The following is a 23,938-nucleotide window of genomic DNA, read 5'->3' on the forward strand; positions in this document are numbered from 1 at the left end:
TCTGAGTGTGCGGGGTGTGAGCGAGGGGGGCTGCACCTTGTCTTCTGTGTAGTGTCTTCCTGGATGGTTACTGGAATTTATGATTATTGCACTCCACTCTCCTAGCCTCAATTTCTGTTTTTGTTTGCTCTTACTGAAGTTGGAGCAGTTACACAGGGTCAGATAATTGAAAGGACTCACAAGATTCCAAAGGGTATACTGTTATAAGACTTTGTAGGGGCAGAAAACTTTTTCCTTCTCCCTTTCTAGCTTCTTTGGCAGGTCTCATAATTAAATTGACATAAGACAGATTCACAGGGGAAAAATATAAGGGGACCCCATAAAATATGAGACTTCCCAGCGGCCAGGTAATCGAGACTTATGTACAATCCTGAGCTAAGAAGGAGGAAGTAGGGGGTCTGGAACTTCAAAGGAGAGGAAGACAATTCACAGAAGCTGAGAAGAGCAAATGTTTGGTAAACAAATGTTTGCCATGCCACGCAGACAAGTCTTTCTGATATAAAAAGTTATATCTGGTAATAGCTCTCTTCCTGGTACAGGCCTCGGATCTAAATTCTTTTAGACAATTAAGAGGGAGGTAAAAAGCTCCTCCTAAGTATGCTGGACCCCAATGTCTTCAGCTCAGAATAATCCACATGCCAAAATGGCATATGCTGGGGTGGCTTATTCTGCTGTCCCTCCAGCAGGAAGAGGAAACAAGCAGACAGAGGTCTGACACTTCGAGACACAGCTCCAAGACCCTTTCTTTTTTTTTTTTTTTTTAATTTATTTTTTTTTTAATTTTTTATTTTTTATTTTTTATTTTTAAATTTATTTATTTATGGCTGTGTTGGATCTTCATTTCTGTGCGAGGGCTTTCTCTAGTTGTGGCAAGTGGGAGCCACTCTTCATCGCGGTGCGCAGGCCTCTCACTGTCGCGGCCTCTCTTGTTGCGGAGCACAGGCTCCAGACGCGCAGGCTCAGTAGTTGTGGCTCACGGGCCCAGTTGCTCCACGGTATGTGGGATCTTCCCAGACCAGGGCTCGCACCCGTGTCTCCTGCATTAGCAGGCAGATTCTCAACCACTGCGCCACCAGGGAAGCCCCAAGGCCCTTTCTTAATACCACCTGATGTGTCTTGTGTTCATGTTGTGAACAACTAAGATACACGCAAGATACCTGTTTTCAGGGAAGTTTACAGAAGAGTCTTTTATACCTGGCTGCTCTTATAGCTAAAATTAGACAATATAAACTATGGAGCCAAGTACCAATCATCAACCTTTAGATTTTCTATAAATAATGTAGACAAACTAATAGAGTGTGTGTCAAGGGAGTTTCAGATTTAAGCAGCACATTGTAAGTCACTAGTTACTCCATTTCATCCTATCAGGGTCCAGGGTCAGTCACAGATGTCTGTGATCCCTGGAGATGAGCTAAGAATGACCTTTAACTACAGATTAACCCCAACCTTACACAATAGTCCATTTTCTTTGCTAGTATTGCTTCCCTCTCACCTGGACCTTATCACTTTTAAATTTCACTACCTAGGTTTTCACCTATCTCTCAAATTATCACTCCTGCCATGCCAAAATTCCTTTCTCTAGGTTATTCTAAAGTTCAGTTTGCACTTATTTCAAAACAAGGGGGAAAGCCAATACCAGGAAGATGTTGGTAAGGAGAGTTCTTTTTGAAACTTTAATGCAGATTGTAAAGGTAGAAAATTGATCACCTTTAATAATTACCTAAAAGATACATCTTGGAATTTCTTAGACTTTTAATATAATTGTTGAAATCAGAATGCCAGTCAACTTAAGATAGATCAATACTTCAGGGTTTGGAACTTACATTTTAATAAGCACATATACAACTGGATTCCTGTAGCATTAGTTAGCCTGTAGTACTCACAGATCCAGAATATCAAAAGCCTTCATAGGGGAAAGATTCTGGAAACAGTGTAATAGTCAGAGTAAAAGCTACCGCTTTGTCTTTGCAATGAGAGCTTTTACCTATGAAACTTAATAGGCAATGAGTGTTCAAAATGTGGGCACCTCTTGCTAATATTACATCATTATCTCCAGAATCAGTTCTGAGGAAATTTTGCAAGAAGTTATGTATTGAAAACAATAAAATAATTTATTTTTCAGAAATAGCACCCACTAACTTATTATACACTGGGGCAAATTTACTAAAGCATTTGTATTTCTATTCATTCCTTATTTCATAAAGAGAAGGAAACTATAATGTAAAGAGAGAATTTACAATAATCTTGAATGGATGGATGGCTACATCCATTCAAGCAATAATTCACTTTAATAAGCCATTTTTAAGGAAGCAGGGCTTAGTGGTTAAGAACATGTGTTCTAGATTGGACTCCTGACTCTGCGCTTATTCTTTTTTTTTTTTTTTTTCTGTGCTTATTCTTGAACTTTGGGGAAATCATTATATAACCTACCCATGCCTCAGTTAGCCTAGCTGTAAAATGGGATTTTACAGCTCATAGAATTGTCATGTGGGTTAAAAGGTTAAAAGAGTTTTATATTTCTAAAATGCTTAGAATGGTCTTGGTGCATTGTAAACATTATTTAAGTGCTTATTAAATAAATAAATTCTGGCTTGTAACTGAAGAATGCTATATGAGATACAGATTCTAGTGATATGTATGTGTATCACTAGACGTGGTGTATGTGATATATATGTATATATATACCACATATACATCCACATATATAAATAAAATAATTTTGTTATGATTAGTCCATTATATAATTGTGTTAACCATGTTCATTTTCATGTGGGAATAAGTTGGCTCTATAGATAAAGTTTGAAAATAAGCAACATGTAAAGGAACTCTGAAAGTATACATAAGCTACTAAGAACAGTGGGTTGGGGGTTGAGGGGTGGGACAAGTTGGGAGTGAGATTTTTTACTCACTGCATATATTTTTATAATATCTGGCTCTGAAATCAGTATCTCCTCATCTTTTTTTTTTTTAATTTTTATTTATTTATTTTTGGCTGCACTGAGTCTTCATAGCTGCGTGGTCTTTCTCTAGCTGTGGCGAGTGGGGGCTACTCTTCACTGCAGTATGCGGTCTTCTCATTGCGTTGGCTTCTCTTGTTGCAGAGCATGTGCTCTAGGAACGCAGGCTTTGGTAGTTGTAGCACGTGGGCTCAGTAGTTGTGGCACACGGGCTCTAGAGCGCAGGCTCAGTAGTTGTGGTGCACGGGCTTAGTTGCTCCGCGGCATGTGGGATCTTCCCGGACCAGGGTTCGAACCCGTGTCCCCTGCATTGGCAGGCGGATTCTTAACCACTGCACCACCAGGGAAGCCCTCCTCATCTTAAATTATTCATATGATGAGCTAGAAGCATGTCTACGTGTTGACTGTTTTTTCAAAGAATCTTCAAATGGTTAATGATAAAGAACATTCTGAAGGATCTCCAACACTGTCCTACAAAAGCTTTTTTTGTTTGTTTTGTTTTTCTTGTTGTTTTGTTTTTGTTTTTGTTTTTTGGCCACACCATGCGGCATGCGGGATCTTAGTCCCCTGCAGTGGAAGCGCGGAGTCTTAACCACTGGACTGCGAGGGAAGTCCCACAAAAGCTTTTAACTGACTTTTTAAAAACTACCTCTTAATGAGGATGTAGGAGGGCTCATTACAATTTACAAAGTGCTTTTAGAAATGTTTTCTCATTTATTTCTGACGACTCTGGAGTTGAGTAGAAAGCTATATTTCTGTTTTATTTTTAATTTTTATTTATTTATTTACTTTTTGGCCACGCCATGCAGCTTGCGCAATCTTAGTTCCCTGACCAGAGGTTGAACCCGTACCCACTGCAGCGGAGTCCTAACCACTGGACTGCCAGGGAACTCCCTATTTTTCTGTTTTCAGAGGTGAGAAAACTGAAAGTCCTGGAAATTTTTTGGTGTAAGACAGCATTCAAATCCAGGTCCATGTCCAGAACTATTTTTACTCTAACACCCACCTCTTTGTAAAATAGCTGCTTCTCTGAAGCTGTTATTTTTTATACTATTCCATATATTGAAGAGTTAATTTGAGTAACTATATTCACTGTTAGTTTAAGCTTTCTTTATTACCAATGTTTGGGCTAAACTTTGTTTCCTGGATAATAAAGGTGTTTTGTAGTAATAAAAATAAACAACCAAGTCAGACCAGCCAGATATCCTGTAAAAGTTTCAGAAACTATCTGGATGAATAACCAGTCGGTCAGCCTCTACTATATGCACATACCTAAGGAATAAACAAAAATAGTGTCTCTAATGACCTTTAGTCCCTTAAGGGGTTAACTTGTATCTTCCAATCAAGTTATAAATTATATCAATACTCCCACTTTCTGTTCAGCCTTTTTTCCTCATGATACTTATCTCGCATTTTGTCATTTTCAATCCCTTCTCCTTTCTCATCCCTCTAAATTTTTCTTTATTTCAATGTTCACTTCCACTTTTAAAAAAATCACTTTAAGTGCATACCATTACTTCCATTTTTGATCACTTCTTTCCCTTTCATGGTATTTCTTCTCATTAAACATCTTTATATAGTGTGTTCCCATGGTGATAGGCAGTAAAGTTAATTATTATAATGAATGATTTTGAGACTGTTGATGCTTGTTGGGTTAGGTCGTTCTTTATAGCAAGGTCACAATAAAGTCTGTGAAGCTGCGGTGAAAGGATATTTGCTAGAGATCGAACTATTTCTGGAATATTTGTCAACTCAGATGTTTACTGCATAATCTAGATTTCAAATCTATTTAATGTATTATCTAAATTTCCCTTTTCCCTTTTCCATTTCATAAATTATTATAGTAATTTTGTAATCAGGGCAGCATGGATATTCATAATTATAAGGAGATACTATCAGAAAAGAAAAATTGTCCTACCATCTTTAAATTTAAGAAAGAGAAATTTTAAAAAGAAAAATCAAGCAAGTAAGCAAGGGGTAACTAGACTATTTTGGGAAATGGTCATGGTTTCCTGACTTCAAGTTTGATTATGGAAAGAAGAAAAGATTCCAGTATTTTATATCTGCAAAAGCTCATTCCAGAACAAATCAGTGTATTCAGGTTACAATACCCAGGTCACAAAGCCACACTTTCACTGATTAAAAAATAACTTCCAGTCCATTGAGTGAACTTTAAACGATCATACTACTTTGTGAAACATAATAACTCAATTACTGGATCTGATATATGCTAGATACTGCCAGCACAATTTGCTTATTATCATGTGAAATACATTCATGCTGCAGCAAAACTGTCTATAGACTTTGCAAAACAAAGATATTTTATCAGCAATAACCAAACTACTAAAAATCTTACACATAGTCTCAAAAGACCACATACATGATTCCATTTATACGAAATGGACATGGATTTTTTTTTTTTTTTTTCTGTGTCGAGCAGCTTGTGGGATTTGAGTTCCCTGACCAGAGATTGAACCTGTGCCCTGGGCAGTGAAAGCGCAGAGTCCTAACCACTGGGCCACTAGGGAATTCCCTGTAATTTATTTTTGAGGTGATGAAAATGTTCTAAAATTGATTGTGACGATGGTCACAACTCTGTGACTACATTAAAAACTATTGAATTGTATGCTCTAAATGAGTGAATTTTAGGTACATGAATTATATCATAATAAAGTTGATACCAAAAAAAATTTTTACACAAAAAGTTTTCTGTAAAACACATGTTCCACCCAACTAAGATGCAATGTAAATGTTTATTAAGCTATTTTTTTACTTAGAATAAATCTTTATTATTTTAATGTCCTTTTTATACAAGTAAGAGAAGGAAAAAATGATAAATCAGGGTATAAGAAAATCAGTCATATGTTATTTATTTTGTGCCATTTGTTTCAAATGTTTACAATACAAGGGCGGATTTTATGTTGCTGTCAAGATTTTGCTTATGAGAAATGTTTGAAATGAGGCATTGAAATGTGAACTGCTTGTGAAATGTCTGGTCCTTGATTTCTAATGGAGGCTGATATCCCATGGGAAAGGTGCTGATATTGCTTCAAATTCAGTCAAGGATAGTTAACCCTTCATGGTGCCGCTTTCTTCAGAACAAGATTTGCAGATACCTTCAAAGTGAGAATTACGGAGTCTTGCTTTCGTTATGGCTTTATTACTCTTGTATAGTCATTGCCAGTCAGGACCTGATCATCTTGTTTCACCCATTTTTATATCTATTCACTTCTTTGCTTTTAATTTTATGCCATTATTTAAATCTGATGATCCATTCAGCCCTCAGCAGTTGGAAGGGATCTGGAGTTGTGCTATAAAGAGCTTGGTGGTTTACCCCAGTCAGCTGTACATATACTATCATTTTCTACTGTCTCAGAGTAACATTTTCCAATGACTTGGTCTGTGGATTGATCAAAATGCTCCTTTTAAAAGGCAGAGATCTTGTAGTCAAAAAAATTTAGCAAATGCTGCATACCACGTCTTACTCTTACAAAGTCTCAATACACGCTAGCATATTAAGGGCTCTGAGAAGTCCAGCAGAAAAAAATACATGTGTAACTTTAACTTATATTTCCTAAACTTATGTTTGAGCAACTCCTAGTAACCCTGCACAGAACTAGCCTAATGCAGAGCTCACTATGGGCAATGCTGTCCTGAAGTGGTAATCCTCTCCTCCTTTATTACTCTTTCCCAGCCATGGCAAATCTCTTTTTATCCTTTTTCTCACTGAGCATGTTTGTTTTAAGCCACATTTCAAACTCACCTTGTTTGTTTGTCCTAGCTATTTCCCAGTTATTAAGTCTGGATTGCACTTGGAGATGCTGCCTGTATGGTGCTCTGGATACCTCATTTTCTGCATCGATAGCTCTCCTGAAGACTGCAAAACCCACAGACTGCCTGATAGAGCAATCGGTCTTCCCTTATCATGATTTCGGAAGAAGATCCCAGTGTCCATCAGCTTATTATTGGCTGATAGCATGGAGACGTCACAGTGTTGATGTCCCTCATTAATTGTACCCATTCTTAAGAGAGAGAATATAACAAGTCGTGTCAGTCCTATAGTATATATCTATGTCTGTAGGAGATGTTTATCGAACCCTCTTCTTGGTACAAATTTCTACAGAGATGGGATAAACTATAAATATGCATAGAATGTGTGTCACCAAAAGGGTTTTTAAATAGTGGAGAATTTTACCTGGGGCCTGCTTTGCAGGTGTGCTTTTTTTTTTTTTCCCCAGTCTATGAACATATATGAAATGTACCAATACACCTGTACTTCTTTGGCTATACCCAGCTAAGCTCATCCTTCAGAGACTTCCCAGCTTTCCTCACATTACCACCAGTCCAACTCATGCTGGAAGTGATGAGTCTTAGCTGTGGGATACAACTACCGTGAGTGACGGGCTCCCCTGGATTCTGGGGTACTGTGGGGATGAATTCCTGACAACTAGTGAAGGACATCTGTTCCTTCTGACATCTAGTGAAGGAAAAATAGCCAGTATCCAGCAAACAAATAAATCAAATAGTGATAAACACTTTTCAGACCATTAAAACAGGGTTATGTGAGTGTGACTGGGCAGCTACTTTAGACTGAGTGGTCAGGGAAAGCTTCTTGTGGAGATGACACTTAAGTTGAGATCCTAATGAAGAGACAGACAATGTGAACAAGGAGAAGGAAATCCAAGCAGAAGAGACAGGCTGGTGCAAGAACTCTAAAGCAGGACCCAGCTTGAGATGGTTAAAGAACCAGAAGTTCGGGGATCGGGGGCATGATGTGTCCTTGGGAGAAAGATGCAGGATGAGCACTTTATGTGAGGCAAGAGTCAGGTCCCATAGGGTTCTGTTAGCGCTGGTGGGGATTCGAGAGTCATCAGCATATCGGTGGTATATTTAAAGCTAGAGGCTTGGATGAGGTTGCCTTTGGAGAGTAGCCAGAAAAGGGAGGGGCTTAGTATAGATTTGGAACACTTGACAGTAGAGGTTGAGCTGAGAAGGAGGGGAACAAGTCAGAAGGGACTGCAAAGAAGTAGCCAGTGAGGTTAGAGTTTAGATGTCTGGAAAGCCAATAGGAGAAAAAGAGTTTCAAAAAGGAGGGAGTGGTAAACGCTGTTGAAGAAGTGGGGTAAGAGGATGGGACTTCCCTGGTGGTCCAGTGGCTGAGACTCCGAGCTCTCAATGCAGGGGGCCCCGGTTCAATCCCTGGTCAGGGAACCAGATCACACATGCCGCAACTGAAAGATCCTGCATGCTGCAATGAAGATCCCGCGTGCCGCAACTAAGACCTGGCAAGGCCAAATATATAAATAAATATTAAAAAAAAAAAAAAGAAGTGGAGTAAGAGGAAAACACAGGTGTGGCCACCAAATCCAGTGGCAACAATGCAAGTCATTGATGACTTTGACAAGGGCAGGTTCAGTGTTTATTGGAATGGATTGAGAAAGGGCGATCATAACTGTAGAAACAAATATGGATGTAAAGGTCAAGTTTTGTTTTAAGACTGGATTTACTATCTTTAAACTGTATAAAGAGGCTTCCCTGGTGGCGCAGTGGTTGAGAATCTGCCTGCCAATGCAGGGGACGCGGGTTCGAGCCCTGGTCTGGAAGATCCCACATGCCGCGGAGCAACTGGGCCCATGAGCCACAATTACTGAGCCTGCGCGTCTGGAGCCTGTGCTCCGCAACAGGAGAGGCCGCGATAGTGAGAGGCCCGCACACCGCGATGAAGAGTGGCCCCCGCTTGCCACAACTAGAGAAAGCCCTCGCACAGAAACGAAGATCCAACACAGCCATAAATAAATAAATAAATAAATAAAATTAAAAAAAAAAAACTGTATAAAGTATTGATTGATTGATTAGAAGAAAGTAACGGGAATGGGAATAGGAGCCATACCTCCTTCTGCTCCACCCCCACCCCAAGTAAATATGAGACAAGATTCTCAGGGAGAGAAGAGACTGATAGTATGAAGAAAGAAGTAGGAAACTTAACTACACTGTGGATATACGGTATGATCACTAGACAGTGCCAAAGGCCTGTTGGAGATTCAGGACTTCACCACTCCTATTAGGCACCATTCTGATCCACATAACAACACCTGGAGATTATTCCCGACAGGAAAAGAAACAGGCATGGAGAATTAGTAACTTTGGCCAGAGTTACTAAGTGTTGGAGTAGGGGTTTGAGTCCAGGGAAGTTTGGTTCCGAGTCTGGACTCTTCACCACTACATTCCACTACCTCTTTGTGAGTTGTAATTGAAACCATGTGGCATAGATTTGTATTTTCTCCAGTTCTGTTTAGCTTTGGGCATAACAAGGCAGAAAGTTAGGCTCTATCATGTGTTTGCAAGACAGTAAGTATGTGATGATAGTATTGGGTTGGCCGAAAAGTTCGTTTGGGTTCTCCATAAGATTTTACAGAAAACCTGAACACACTTTTTGGCCAACCCAGTAGAATCAAACCTGGGTAAGGAGGGAAGTGAAAACCCAGGGTTGCAGATAATGAGCAAGTTGGAGATTGAAGGATAGCAAACCTTGATGAGGTGGAAGAATGGCTGGGTTGGGAGAACTGGAGATGATTTGGAAGAATAGGAGGTAAGTTATTGGTAATGTGGGTTAGAGAGTAGATCACCTGAGTTGAGGACGCTGAGGACCTGAGAGGTCAGGCAAGAACTATGGTCCACTCCTCTCACCAGCAAGAGAAGAGTTGATCTTTGGCCAAAAGAAGGAAAATAAATACTATGGTCTTAAAGTGCCAGAACTGGCCAGCAGTGGCAACTCTCTAGGAGAGAAGTGAGAAAGTCAGTACTGCATACCCCATCCTTTCCCTTCTCCATCTGTCTTCCTTCACTCCATTCACAGATCCAGAAATTCCTGGTTTGACTATCCAAATTAACACTACCTGTAATTATTAATAAGACACATCTTTAACTCTCACATTAACTTTATTGTAAAATTTCTTCCTTTCTTACAACTCCATTTTGATACTTTTATCCTTATTAGGCCATTGTTTTTTGCTCTTCATCTTCTTTTTTTTTTTTTTCATTTATTATTACATCAATCAGTGACTAAGTCCTGTTCATCCTGAGATGTCCCTCAAAATTCCTCATCCTTTTCCTCAAGTTAGGGGGCTGCTTAGCTTGTTCTCTGTCCACCCTCCCAACTCTCAGAGTGACTTTTCAAAACATAGGTCTGATTACATGGCTACTTTGTTTAAAAGACTTTGATGGTTCCCAAATTCCTTTTTTAATGTAGAATTTCCTGCAAATCTATCTCAAGTTACTTTGCTCCAGCCACACCCAACTGCACTGTTTCCTAAACCACAGACTGGTTAAGAACTTGAAAGCTTCCAAGCACTGTAAATATTTTGGTTCCTCCTACTACCTCATAGGTTAACCACACTAGACTGTAATTTAACATTTTATTTTATGAAATAACACCAAATGTAGACATAAGCTGAAAATAATTGGCTATTTTCTAGATTTTTCTGAATTTCTCTCTTCTCTTTCTCTCTCTCTCAGTGCTCCAGCTTCACTGGTGCCCTAAGGAAATGCTCAGTCTGGCTATTGGCTATTTTAGCATTGCCCTCAAACAAATAGAACTCTCCTTTTGTTCAAAAGTTTAACCTCTGGCTGGAAAGTCCATCCACCTCTTTACCCATTTAGTCAACTCTACCTGTCCTTCAAGGTTCTACTCAAATGTTACTTACTTTATAAAGCTTTTCCTGACTCACCCAGGAGTAATTAGCAATAGTAATAATTACTCAGCCTTTAGGTGTGAACCTCTCTCTGTAAGAGCATGTGTTCCACTGTGTTACAGAAATTATCTGTGTGTCTGGCATCTCTGCTCATTTCCTCATGTTATATCATTAAATTCTCACAATTACCATATAATGTTAAGTATTAGGATCCCCATTTTACAGATGAGTAAGCTGTGGGCAGGGACCTGACATCCAGCTCACACAAGTTATTAGTAAGATCTAATATGACAATGAATATAATTAAGTTATAAAAGGCTAAGAGCTGTATAACTGGAAGGCACTATATTATTTTTTATACTTTAGTCTTTGTGTGGTAATAAGTGCTTATATTTTCTTACTTCTGGCCAATAGTAGAGGGAATTTATTATTCCCACATAAAGAAATCCTCTTAGGACTTCCCTGGTGGCACAGTGGTTAAGAATCTGCCTGCCAATGCAGGGAACACGGGTTCAAGCCCTGGTCCAGGAAGATCCCACATGCCGCGAAGCAACTAAGCCCGTGCGCCACAATTACTGAGCCTGCGCTCTAGAGCCCGCGAGCCACAACTACTGAAGCCCGCGGCGCCTGGAGCCCGTGCTCTGCAACAAGAGAAGCCACCGCAATGTGAAGCCCACACATTGCAACGAAGAGTAGACCCCGCTCGCCGCAGCTAGAGAAAGCCCGTGTGCAGCAACAAAGACCCAACACAGCAATAATAAAATATAAAATGAATAAATAAATCTTTAAAAATAAAAAAAGAAATCCTCTTAATGTTTTTTAAAAATATTTATTTATTTATTTATTTATTTATTTCGCTGTGCCGGGTCTTAGTTGCAGCAAGTGGGATCTTCGTTGCGGCATGCAGGATCTAGTTCCCTGGTCAAGGGGTCAAACCCAGGACCCCTGAATTGGGAGTGTGCAGTCTTAACCACTGGACCACCAGAGAAGTTGCCTCTTAATGTTAATTAAAATAAAACTCTCAGAATGCTGCTATACTCAAGTGCAATGCAAACTGTGAGGATAGTCTACCCCAAACATTTCAGGGAATCCTCTGTCCTCTGAGGAGAAGCTGGGGCTCAGGTCTCTGGAGGCGAAAGGCTAGAGTATCTCCTGGTTGTGCCATTTTCTCCCCTTTCTCTCATGCTTTATTTTTCTCACTCTCATTATTCTTGGTGGGGGTTTTTAATAGAGCTCAGCGCCATCTTATCCCAGAAAGAAAAAAATTGTCAGAGATAAATGTATGATGAGTATGCAAAAAACAAAAATAGAAATTTAAAAAATTTATTATGGAAGCAAAGAACACTGCCCATAAAATTTAATCTTTGGCAGTTCAAAAATAAACATGGGTTTCGGACTTCCTTGGTTGCGCAGTGGTTAAGAATCCACCTGCCAATGCAGGGGACACGGGTTCGAGTCCTGGTCTGGGAAGATCCCACATGCCGCGGAGCAACTAAGCCCGTGCGCCACAACTACTGAGCCTGCGCTCTAGAGCCCGCGAGCCACAGCTACTGAGCCCACGTGCCACAACTACTGAAGCCCGCATGCCTAGAGCCCGTGCTCCGCAACAAGAGAAGCCACCGCAATGAGAAGCCTGAGCAGCGCAAGGAAGAGTAGACCCCACTCGCCGCAACTGGAGAAAGCCAGCGCGCAGCAACAAAGACCCAATGCAGCCAAAAATATAAATAAATAAATAAATAAAATTTTTAAAAATGCTTTAAAAAAAAGGGGGTTTCTAACAAAATAAATGAGACCAGTTTTCTTCCCCTGGGTCTTATGTCTGTTTTATTGCTAGAGAGTCTTTCAACTTAACCTGTCTCCACACCAATCTCTTCCTTTTCCTTAATTAACGTCAGAAGTTTTCATTAGCTATTTTATGATTTATTTGCTGGTGATCCTCATTAGCTCTGCCATGGTCTTAAATTTGTCCTGACATTTACTATCTTACTATATAAGGTTTTATGATTAATTCTGAGTGTATACGAACAAGGTTTGTAGTCATTAACATTTTTTACATTGTATATATTCACATTTTATAGAATCTCTTATATCTTAACGTTTTTGTTTATAATTTTACATAAATGACTGGCATCCAATTTATTAGCTTCCTCATATGTTCATGCATATAAACAAGGAAAACTAAATAACTATACATCACCCATTCAGTTAATGGTAGACCTTTAAGAAACAGAAAAATATTATACTCTACTATTTTTCATTGTACACTTACTGAACACATATGCAAAGTATTGTCCAAGGAGCAGGGAATAAAGTAATGTTTCTGCCTCTAAATAGCTTGACAGTATATTGAAGAACTGTAATAAGTCCAGTCATTTCACAGATTTAGGTATGTTTATTTCAAACTGTGTTGTTCTCCCTTTGTTCCTCACTCTAACAACACAGACAAAAAGCCATAATCCCTACAATAAATTTTTACGATGATTTTTTTTAGATTTTGTGTTTAGCCATTTGTATACCTGTTTTGTTATTCATTCCATGGTTATGAGGGCCTAAAATATGACGGGTATTAGGGACCCATAGGCAAACACTACAGTAAAGGTTCATTATATTCAGATGGAAAAGGAAATTTAATACATGTAAAAAGTGTAAAAGGTAAATAAATTACTAATTTCAAGTAATGTTTAGTGCTATTTTTCAACAGTTGTTTTCTGAGTATCTACTCTATGCTAAAATTCTGATCTATGAAGGAAATCATATAGGATGATGGGAGACTGAAGGGCAGGGGTTGGGGAGCTGTCTTATATTAGCTGTTCAGAGAAGGCCTCTCTGAGGAGATGACATTTGAACTGAGACCTAAATGACAAATAGAAGCAGAAGAGTTTCCTAACTTGGGTCCTGGGAGTCTGTGGATAGAATTCAGGAAGCCTGTAACCTTGGAGGGAAAAATAATTACATCTCCATTTTCTCTACACTCAGACTAAAAATTTAGCATTTTCTTCCATTTGAATGTAGGCCACAAACTTCAGTAGCATTAGCAGCACCTGTTACTTTGTGATCAGTATTTTCATATCACATTGAAGTTCTTGCAGGATCTTGAAATATCATCATTTCTTTGAAATTATGGTATTTCTTAGATCTGCCACTAGATCTGAGTATACATTCTGCTAATAAAGAAGCACATGTATTACTGTATCAGTTACATGTTACTGTGTAGCAAATCACCCCAAATTTAAGGGCTTAAAATAATACCCCATGATTCTGTGAGTCAGCTATTTGAGCTCCACTCAGCTGGGCAGTTCTTACAAACTAACATGGGGTCACTCATGTGGCAGCCATCATCTGGCAGCTCAACTGAGCCAAAGAGTTCAAGATGTTTTACTCCCCTGCCTGGCAGCTTGTGCTGACTATGGGCTGGGCCACGTGCTCCAGCAGGCTAGCCTGGGCTTCTTCACATGGTGGCAGTGTTCCAAGAGAGAAAGAACAAGAGCTACAAGGCCTCTTATTTACTTATTTATTTAGCTGTGCCATGTCTTAGTTGTGGCATGTGGGATCTTTTAGTTGCGGCATGCGGGATCTAGTTCCCTGACCAGGGATCAAACCCAGGCCCTCTGCATTGGGAGTGCGGAGTCTTAACCACTGGACCACCAGGGAAGTCCCTACAAGGCCTTCCTAAAGGAAGGCCTTTAGCCTTCCAAGCTAAAGCTTCCACTGCATTTTGTGGGTCAAAGCAAGTCAGAGAGGCCAGTTCAGGGTTGACTTCAGACTCCACCACGTGTGGCCACAGGGAAATGTGATTAATTGGGGGCCACTACCATAATAATCTACCTGATTACCATATCATAATTTTGTAAAATATTATATTAACTTAATTTGAACATAATCAGTGTCCTTTGTAATCTTCTCTTTTACACTGTAAGGGAGGAAGATTTCCTTCTACCCTCTTGGGTTCTGTGACTGGGATGAAGAATTAAACTGACATTAAACAGATTAATAAGAAAAAAAGCATACAAATTTATTTAATTTTTTTACAAGTACATGGGAGTCTTCAAAAGGAAAATGAAGACCAGAAGTCATTAGGCCCAAAAGCTTGTATACCTTTTTACACAAAGAAGGATAAATTGTGGGGATGTGACAGGACAAAGGAGCTTGGTCTAGGGGCCGTATATTGTGGAACAGTGACTAGGAACTAAATGGGGGAAACTAATGGAAGATCATTTTAGGAGGTGTGTTTGTACAGGTCCATTTCAGCATCGATTCCCAGTCTCTGGTGATAAGAACGTTCTCTTCCTGGTATAGGAAGGGCACTTTTCTCAGGGGAAATTTCATGTCCTGCTTTTAGGTAGAAAGGGGGAGGGCAGAGAGCCCTTCCTGCATCTGCTGTTTCTCAAGTGCCTTCAGCTCAAAATAATCAATATACCAAAGTGGCATATGTTGGCATGGGAGGTTCTGAACTCTTTCAGTGCCCTTTAAAATATTCTGAGAAGAGCTCCATCGGCTTCACCATGTTGTCAAAGAGAGTCATGGCGCAGATGAGGCTAAGAAACCTTGATCTGGAGACAGGGAGTCGGGGAGGGGGAGTGAAAAAGCCTGAAGGCAGGAATGAGCGGCCAAGTCCAACGTGGTAGGGGGCAGAAGGAAGCTTCTGTGGCTGAAGCCAGGTGACTGAGGCCAGAGTGTCTGGACCAAGCCAGGATTAGACCACGTGGCTTAGTTGGAAGATTTTGAAACTTGCAGAGGGATCCCCCGGAGTTTGGAAAGTTGGTATTGTATGCATACTAATCTATAACTTTCTTTTATATTTCATAATGTATTGTGGCTCTCTTTACATTTTAGTACATAAAGCTCCTCCTCATTCCTTTCTTCTCATTCTTTTAAATAATTTTATAATGCTTCACTAAAGGATGTATGATAATTTATTTCATTGTTCCCCCATTAGCAAACATTTAGACTGTTTCCAATTCTTTGTGTAAATATACATGAATTTATTTTTCTTTTTTATTTACCTCTAAGAAAATATGCTTAAGAATGATTTTTAGTTGTAGAATTGCTGGGTCATGTGTATGTGCTTTTAAAGTTTGACAGATACCATTAAATTCTTATTCAAAAAAAGGTGGTACCGATTTACACTCCATGAGATGTTTTTATTATTATTTTTAGCTACCAAGACTTTATCTACACTTCATAAAATCTAGAATAAGAAAGTTTTGTATTTACTGTTTATTCTCTTGTTTCAGAACAATGAGATGGTGGAGCTACAAAGAATACGGATGAAGGATGAAATCCGAGAATATAAATTCCGAGAGGCCCGCCTCCTTCAGGACTATACTGAACTAGAAGAGGAAAACATCACGCTGCAGAAACTGGTGTCCACATTAAAGCAGAACCAGGTGAGGTTTAAGAAGATTTTTGGTTACACTCCATATGGATCTACACCTTCTGACCATTAAGGTTAAATCTTCTCTTTATTTATCAGGAAAGAAACTGTCGAAATTTGCCTCAGTCTCCCAACATTAATTATATGCTGAAATTTCCCAACCCTCCTATTTCAGCTAAATTTAAAAGGCAAACCTAGAAGTAGTATAATTACCAAAAAGCTTTATTGGATAAGAAAAATCTTATTTTATACTTTAGCTCTATGTTAATTTATTTCTGGAGTAAGTTAAATGTATTGTAATCAGTTTAACTGGCTGACTTCTCATTAAAACCTGGGTTTATAAGCTTGTTTTGTAATACAAGCTTAAGGTTTCCCTGCAATCTCTATCAATCTCTCTCTCTCTCTCTCTCTCTGTAAACTGCTTTCAAATCATACAAGGAAGGGGATTATGAAATATAAATCAGTACAAACATTATAAGAAAAAAAAAAGGCCTGATTTCTTTATTCTGCTGTAAGCTGACTAAAAAGATTGCATGCGTACATTTAAATAATTTTGTGGGTAATGAGACTTAGATAGCTTAATTGCTGAATTTTCCTGATCAGTTTGCATTGTGGTTTGTTATAGTTGTTAGTAATAGCATTCTTGAATCTGTATTTTTGGTAGAATTTATTTATGAATAAAATTCATAGGTAGTTAAGCAAAGGTGGACTGGATTTCAAGGTCTTTTCAAAAGTAGTGCCTCAACCACAACCCTATTCTGGTCTCAACGCTGTTATAACCTCTCAGATCAGGTCATCAAACTGTGCCAGGCACTGTGCTAGGCTACAGAGGCACCAGAATCCAGAGGGTAGGATTCTTGCCCTCTGTCAACTTAGAGGGCAGCCCAGTTGTATGCTTCCACTTCTCTCCCTTCCCAAGTTGGTATCTCCTTCCAGGAACTGTTTCAGTCAGCCCTTCATAACTATGCGTTCTGTGTTTGTAGTTTCAACCAACCACAGACTGAAAATATTCTAAAAAAAGAAAAGAAATTCCAGAAAATTCCAAAAAACAAAACTTGAATTTGCCTCACACTGGCAGGTACATAGCATTTACACTGTATTAGGTATCATAAGTAATCTAGAGATGATTTAAAGATGAGCCAATGTGTGTGGTTATATACAAATGCTATGACCACTTTATCTAAGGGTTTTGAGCATCCACAGATTTTGGTGTCTGCGGGGGGCTCCTGGAACCAATACCCCACAGAGACTGAGGGATGACTTTGTGGTTTTGATAGATATAAAGATGAAAAGGGGAAAGGAAAAATCCAGAAGAAAATTGACACAATTGAAATTTTATTTCTGATCATTGCCACTTCTCCCCAGCTTTGGAGTGCTGGGGAGCAAAATGTCTACTAAGGAGTGCAGGGGGTGGTTCCAGACCATTAAAAAAGGGTTATCTGGATATCCCATGTGTTTTTATCTCATTCCTTCCCCTTTAAGCACTGAATCACTGTGTGTGCTGAGGGCTGGCAGTACCATGAGACCCCAGGTCTTGATTTGTCTGGGGACAATGAGCTCACAGTGGGGAAAATTAGAAGATTTTTTTAAAATATATGTTTCCTAGAAATAAGAAGGGTATTTTTTGTTGTTTAGTTTTTTTGGTCGTTGATGAAGAATGTAGAAGACTTGAAGCAAGTTTATGTGATGTGCAAACATCTAAAGTGGTCATTTCTCCCGATTCCTACAGGTCCTCATTGCTCTCTGCACAGGCAGGGGTGCGGAGAGCATCCATCTACCCTGTAGGGTTTCCCATCACTGCATGTGGTAGACTAATTTACTCAGGAGGTTAATTTAGGCCAGTATTAAGTATTCTTGAAAGACTGCCAAGGTATCCTGTGAGTATTCATTAGCCCAGATGCCACTTCTGTGGGAATTTGTACTACTAGTCTGGCTGATTACTGTTTACAGTTTATCCATACCCTCCCACCAGTAATTGAAACATGGAAATCAAATGCTTAACTCAGAAGTTTGAAAAAACAAACAGAAAAATGTATACATCTTTTAAATTTTATTTTCTAGATGTAATATGGTAATTTTCCCAATTATGTGTCTAATTAATTAATTTGAAGTCATTTTCCTTACAAAGGGCCATTCTGGTTTATTTCCTAACAAATGAGTGCACTGTAGTGTCACAAGTCTCTCCCAATTAAGGAAATGCTGGGGTTTGTTTTTTGTTTTTGTTTTTTTCTTACTATTGGCCTTTATTTACAGGATTATTTAGCATATATCATAAACTCTCTTTCTAATTAATGAAATATTAAATATAATACTTTACATATAAATACCACAGATTTTTTTTCAAAGACATGATGATGGCTGGCTTTCAATCTCAAAATTGGTCTGAATGTTGCTTTGTACTGAAGCTTCCTATACCAAGTATACTCTTCCAGCCTGGTTTGAGGTTTCCCTAAATAGGAAAGCTACTAGAATTGTAAAATGTTTAGTTCAAAGAACTAGAAGATGCTCTTCTTCTGAAGTTCCATTTTCCTGTTAAATGTTGATTATTTTCTAAATAATTGTTTAAATAGCACTTCTTACTCCATATGTAGCTTCTATATATTAGTTTGTTTCCATCTCTCTTCACTACAATATAAACACCTAAAACAGGGGCTGGCCCATTGTAGGCATTAAGTATTAATAAATACTTGTTGAAATAACGAATAAACTTTTTTTCTTTATCTTATATCCACAATTCAACTTAGAGAGGAAATTAAAATTTAAGATTATTATAATTAACCATACCAATTTTTATTTGTGATCCTACACCAAAGAGTTGACTCTGAAAACTTTAGCCACATTCCTCTGTGTGCTGATTTGGTTCTGTGTCTAAAATAAAATTAGACCCAACCTTATAAATATGTTTTATACCTTTATACTTTTCAAACCAAAATATCTGAAAGAAGTGCAGTAAGCAGCAGTAGCCATAAAAAAAGTGTCAAGTCAACTGTCAGTTCCTCAACAGACCATTAGAAAAATCTGTTGATGAAACAAAGCTGTTTGTTAGACCTCTGCGGTAAGATAGCTGCTCAACAGAGCCTTAGTAGTATCTCAAAACAGGATGTCAACAAGAAGGATATTCATAGGATTTGAGGATCTGGACTGGTAGGTCTCACATGGTGGGTAAGTGGTTGGGATAGACAGAGTTTATGACATAGCTTTGAGTTGGGAGGTACAATAAAGTGAGGGTCTTGATTCAAGTCTTGAGGAAGCTGTTTTAGTTGAGTCTTATCTTGCAGGAGCAAGTTTTTCCCTCAAGCAGCTAAGTTTTTTATGCCTAGTCCAGTATCAGTTAACATAGAGGCAGGACCCAGTACTGCTTAACATAGGACAGGAAATCATGCTCAAGTTTTAGAGATGTGATGGCAGGAGAAATAATAAATTTCATGTCCCTAATATCTCACATATTGAGCTAAAGCACTCAATATTTGTTATCTAAGCATTGAAAACCCTAGTTTTCAATTAATAATACAATCATTTTTATTATGAAGAATATTTCCTCTAGGGATATATTTCTATCAAGTAATAATATCATAAGAGACCCTGGGATCAATTCAGTTTGATTTCATTTAACCAGTATTTCAGGGGTAGCTTTCTATGAGGCCATGTACTTTTTAAGGACAAAAAACATGGTCACTGGCTCAAAGAGCTCATGGTCCCAGTAGGGAAGGCAGGTAATAAACTCAGCCATCCATGTAATTGAAGAGTAAAGCTATGTGTTAGGTTTGGCAATACAGGTCCAAATTAAGATCTTTAGAGTTCTAAATAAAACCCAAATGGAAAACAGCAAGAAAAAAAAAAAAATCTTAATATTATGGTACTTATTTCCAACCCTCATTAAAAATAGAATTACTAAACTATGAAGGTGCTATAATGAATCACAACAAAATACTGATTTTTCTCATGTTGACTGATGCTTTCTTTAACATATCAAATACCAATTTTTAAGTGCCTTCTCATTCTATTTCTTGGTGCCTCCACTTTGCTGGGGCTCTAATCATATGATAAAGCCTTGCAATGATGGTACAAGAAAGGAGTGATCTGTTTGCCTGAGTGTGTCAACAAAGACTTCAATTAGGATCAGAGTCTTGACTTGGGTCTTGAATGATGAATAAGAGTTTTCCAGATGACTGTCTTTGCCTAGGCAGAGAAACATGAAACAGCTGGGTGAATAGGAACCACATTTGAGAGAGTGGAATGAGTGAATCTGCCCAGCTAGAAAGAGATCAAGTCCCTAAACACAGTTTATTATTAGTATCTAATATCATAATTGATGTTGTTATTTTTTTTCTATATTTTTTTCTATTTTATTTTTTCATTCACAATAGTTTATTCAGCAAATACTTATTAAGAGCAGAATTTTTTTGAAACACTATGAAGGAATACTGAAACACTGTGAGGGACACCTGGGTGCATAAAAAGTTTTTCCTCTAAGTAGTTGTGGAGAATATTTATTTAAAATATTTATTAAAAAAAAATATTTATTAAAAGGTGGCATGTGGTAAGAGCCATGGAAAAGGCCCCAAAGAAGGCATTTGGGCTCAGAGTGGAGTTCTCTTTCACCTACAGACTTTCATGACCAAGAGAGTGTTTGAACAGGCTCTTATTTGGTTATAATTCAAAAGAGTAATATATTGATAACAATATATATGTATTATTTTTCTTAAAATCACCTTTATTCCCACCACTAAAGAACAACTGTTATTAACATTTTGTTAAATTTCCATTTGATCTCTTGTATTCCAGTCGTAATACATTATCCTTTTTCACTCAGTTGTATTTATTTCCTATATCATTACAAACCTATTGTTGACATCGTTTTGATAACTAAAATTATATCATATTCTTAAGAAATTATTTGTTCGAGGGATTATGGCTATGCTTTTTAAAAAAATTATCTCTTAGAGATAGATCCTAAAGTATGTGATATCTAGGGGTTAAAATAATCCAACTAGGGAAGTGAATGGAAATATAGATGAAAGAAGAGTAGACAGGAGTTGATGATTGTTGAAGCTGAGTGGTGGGCTCCTGGGGGTTCATTGAATTCTTCTTGCTACTTGGGTATTTTTACATTACCCACAATAAAAAGTTTTTTAAAAAAGAAAAACATCTCATCATGTGATGGTAAAAATATGTGGTAGATTTAGATTGTTCTCAATTCTTTACTCTCTCCCTCTGCCACGTAACCTGGCAGTGCCCTAGAAAGGGCAGAGTAAATTGGCCAGCTCCATTGACCTTGGTCTTAGTCATGTGACTCTCTGACCATTGGAATGTTAGCAGACATGATGGAGCACAGATTTCAGACATACTACCTTGGTTTGACTAATCCCCTTACCTTCATGCCCCAGGAAGCGTGACCCTTCAAGTTTGGTCCTAAAACAAGACATGTGCAGCTGACCTGAACACAGTCTGAAGCCTGAAGCCAAGTCTATCCAACTGGCAGCCTGAAGCAGAGCTGCTGGTGCTGGCACACAATCACCTGGTTATGTGGGGATCTTTCTTGCAGCTTTGCTTGTGTAAGAGATCTTCCGCCAGTTTCCAGTTGGTTTTCTGTGAGAATTGTTCCACATGTAGATGTATTTGATGTGTTTGTGGGGGGAGGTGAGTTCCATGTCCTCTTACTCCACCATCTTGATCCACTTCCATGTATTTTTTTGTTTTGGGGTAATTGGTACTGTTATTCCAGATTCTATCCTTAAGCACATGAAGTTTTTCTTTGCTTTCTCATCTTACTCTCAAACATATTTTATTGAGATTATATTCTTATTGTGATCTTTTAACTAACTTAGCCCTGAGTATAAAAATTTCCTCGTTATTAATAATTAAATAAAACAAAGTAATAGTGATGATAAAAATCTTTTCTTGGATTGCGAATATTCTGATAAACTGTTACAAAAAAATATTCTTGATTTATTAAGTGAACAGTGCCCCCTTTTGACCACTGGACTCTGTAAAAGAAATCCTAAGAGAGGTACCTTTTTCATCTCTGCTAGGAATTGAATTTATATGTATGGATATCTAAAGAAACCATCCTGTGTTACCTTAATGGTGTATATACCGCGTGCTTTTCAGATTTATTTTGTAGCTTTTTAATATTTAAATGTTAGGTCCACTAGAGTGTTTAATGGCAGTTTTGTTAGACCCAAATTTTAGTTTTATGAATCTTCTGTATCGTATCTGATTCAGGTTGAATACGAAGGTTTAAAGCATGAGATTAAGCGATTTGAGGAGGAGACGGTGCTGCTGAACAGCCAACTGGAAGATGCCATCCGGTTGAAAGAAATCGCTGAGCACCAACTGGAAGAAGCCCTTGAGACCTTAAAAAATGAAAGGGAGCAAAAGAACAGCCTGCGGAAGGAGCTCTCCCAGTACATCACCCTCAATGATAACCATATCAGCATTTCAGTCGATGGACTCAAGTTTGCAGAGGATGGAAGTGAACCCAACAATGATGACAAAATGAACGGGCATATCCACGGACCCCTTGTGAAACTGAATGGAGACTATCGGACTCCCACTTTAAGGAAAGGAGAGTCTCTACACCCTGTTTCTGACTTATTCAGTGAGCTGAACATCTCAGAAATACAGAAATTGAAGCAGCAACTTATGCAGGTAAGAACTTTGTTTAGGGCTGTTAGAGTGAATATTTTGTAAGTTACGTTAGTGTGTTGTGGGATTTCTTATTGTCACATTTTAGTTCCAGATTATTTTTTTAAATATTCTTTAACTAGCAACTTTGAAAGTACAATAGTTTAGAAAGACACAAAAGAGGTGTTGAAGAGAAATCTCTCATTTGCATTGCTTTACGAAATTTATTTCTTAGATAAATTAGATAACAATCGAGTGTGAAGGGAGAAAAGACAGCATCTTGATGCATTTCTCACAAAAGAATTCAAAAGCTTTATACACAAGAGAAATGACAGAAAATGAAGTTTTCTATCACAAGCAACTCTATGTATAGCTTCAAGATGAATGGTTATACTTCACAGCAATATTTTAAGCTCTAAAAGACATGAAGGACATGAGAACATGGGGAGGGATAAGGGTAAGCTGGGACAAAGTGAGAGAGTGGCATGGACATATACACAATACCAAATAGATAGCTAGTGGGAAGCAGCCGCATAGCACAGGGAGATCAGCTCAGTGCTCCGTGTCCACCTAGAGGGGTGGGATAGGGAGGGTGGGAGGGAGACGCAAGAGGGAGGAGATATGGGGATGTATGTGTATGTATAGCTGATTCACTTTGTTATACAGCAGAAACTAACACACCATTGTAAAGCAATTATACTCCAGTAAAGATGTTAAAAAAATATATAATAAATAAATAAATAAAAGACATGGACTTTCTATATACAAACTAGCAGGATATCATATGATTAAAAATACAGAACAGGTATAAATCTGAAACCAAGGATTTCTTCTTCGTACATGAGCTAGGCCTTAAAGTTTTAGCATCTTCAAATCAAATGTCTTGGGGAGAGTCCCGCGAGCTTAGCTCACTGTGAAATGGCTTTCTAATGTAGTCTTGCTTCCCGACCATACATTAATCCAGTGATGACGGAAATGTTGTCTGAGGAGCAGCATCGCCACCACCATCATCACCTGTGGGCTGCTGAGGGACAAATTGTTGGGCTCCCCACAGATCTACTGAGCCAGACATCTGCTTCAACAAGCTTGTTAGGTGACAAGTTTGAGGCTTGCTCTTCGATCTGTTATCCCACCAAGGTTCTTTGCATAAAGCTGATAATTAAAGGCCTTAAGACTCTGGCAATCACTTTTTTTTATAGCAAACAGGGCTTATAATTTTCTATCTATCTATCTATTTATTTATTTATGGCTGTGTTGGGTCTTCGTTGCTGCGCGTGGGCTTTCTCTAG

The 23,938-nt window shown here is 38.4% G+C and overlaps 1 protein-coding gene across 9 annotated transcripts in view; it reads left to right on the plus strand.

Annotated features, from left to right (window-relative positions):
- The window catches only part of BICD1 (BICD cargo adaptor 1), a 220,707-nt gene that overhangs the window by 133,684 nt on the left and 63,085 nt on the right, over positions 1-23,938 (plus strand). For 8 of the 9 annotated variants that reach the window (XM_082352131.1, XM_082352133.1, XM_082352137.1 and 5 more), the window contains exons 3-4: positions 15,883-16,035; positions 22,248-22,673. In XM_082352131.1, the coding sequence (XP_082208257.1) occupies positions 15,883-16,035; positions 22,248-22,673 (579 nt within the window). The other variant, XM_082352138.1, reaches the window with a different exon arrangement.

This window comes from Balaenoptera borealis (assembly GCF_965194805.1).
Source record: "Balaenoptera borealis genome assembly, chromosome: 13".
NCBI lineage: Eukaryota > Metazoa > Chordata > Mammalia > Artiodactyla > Balaenopteridae > Balaenoptera > Balaenoptera borealis.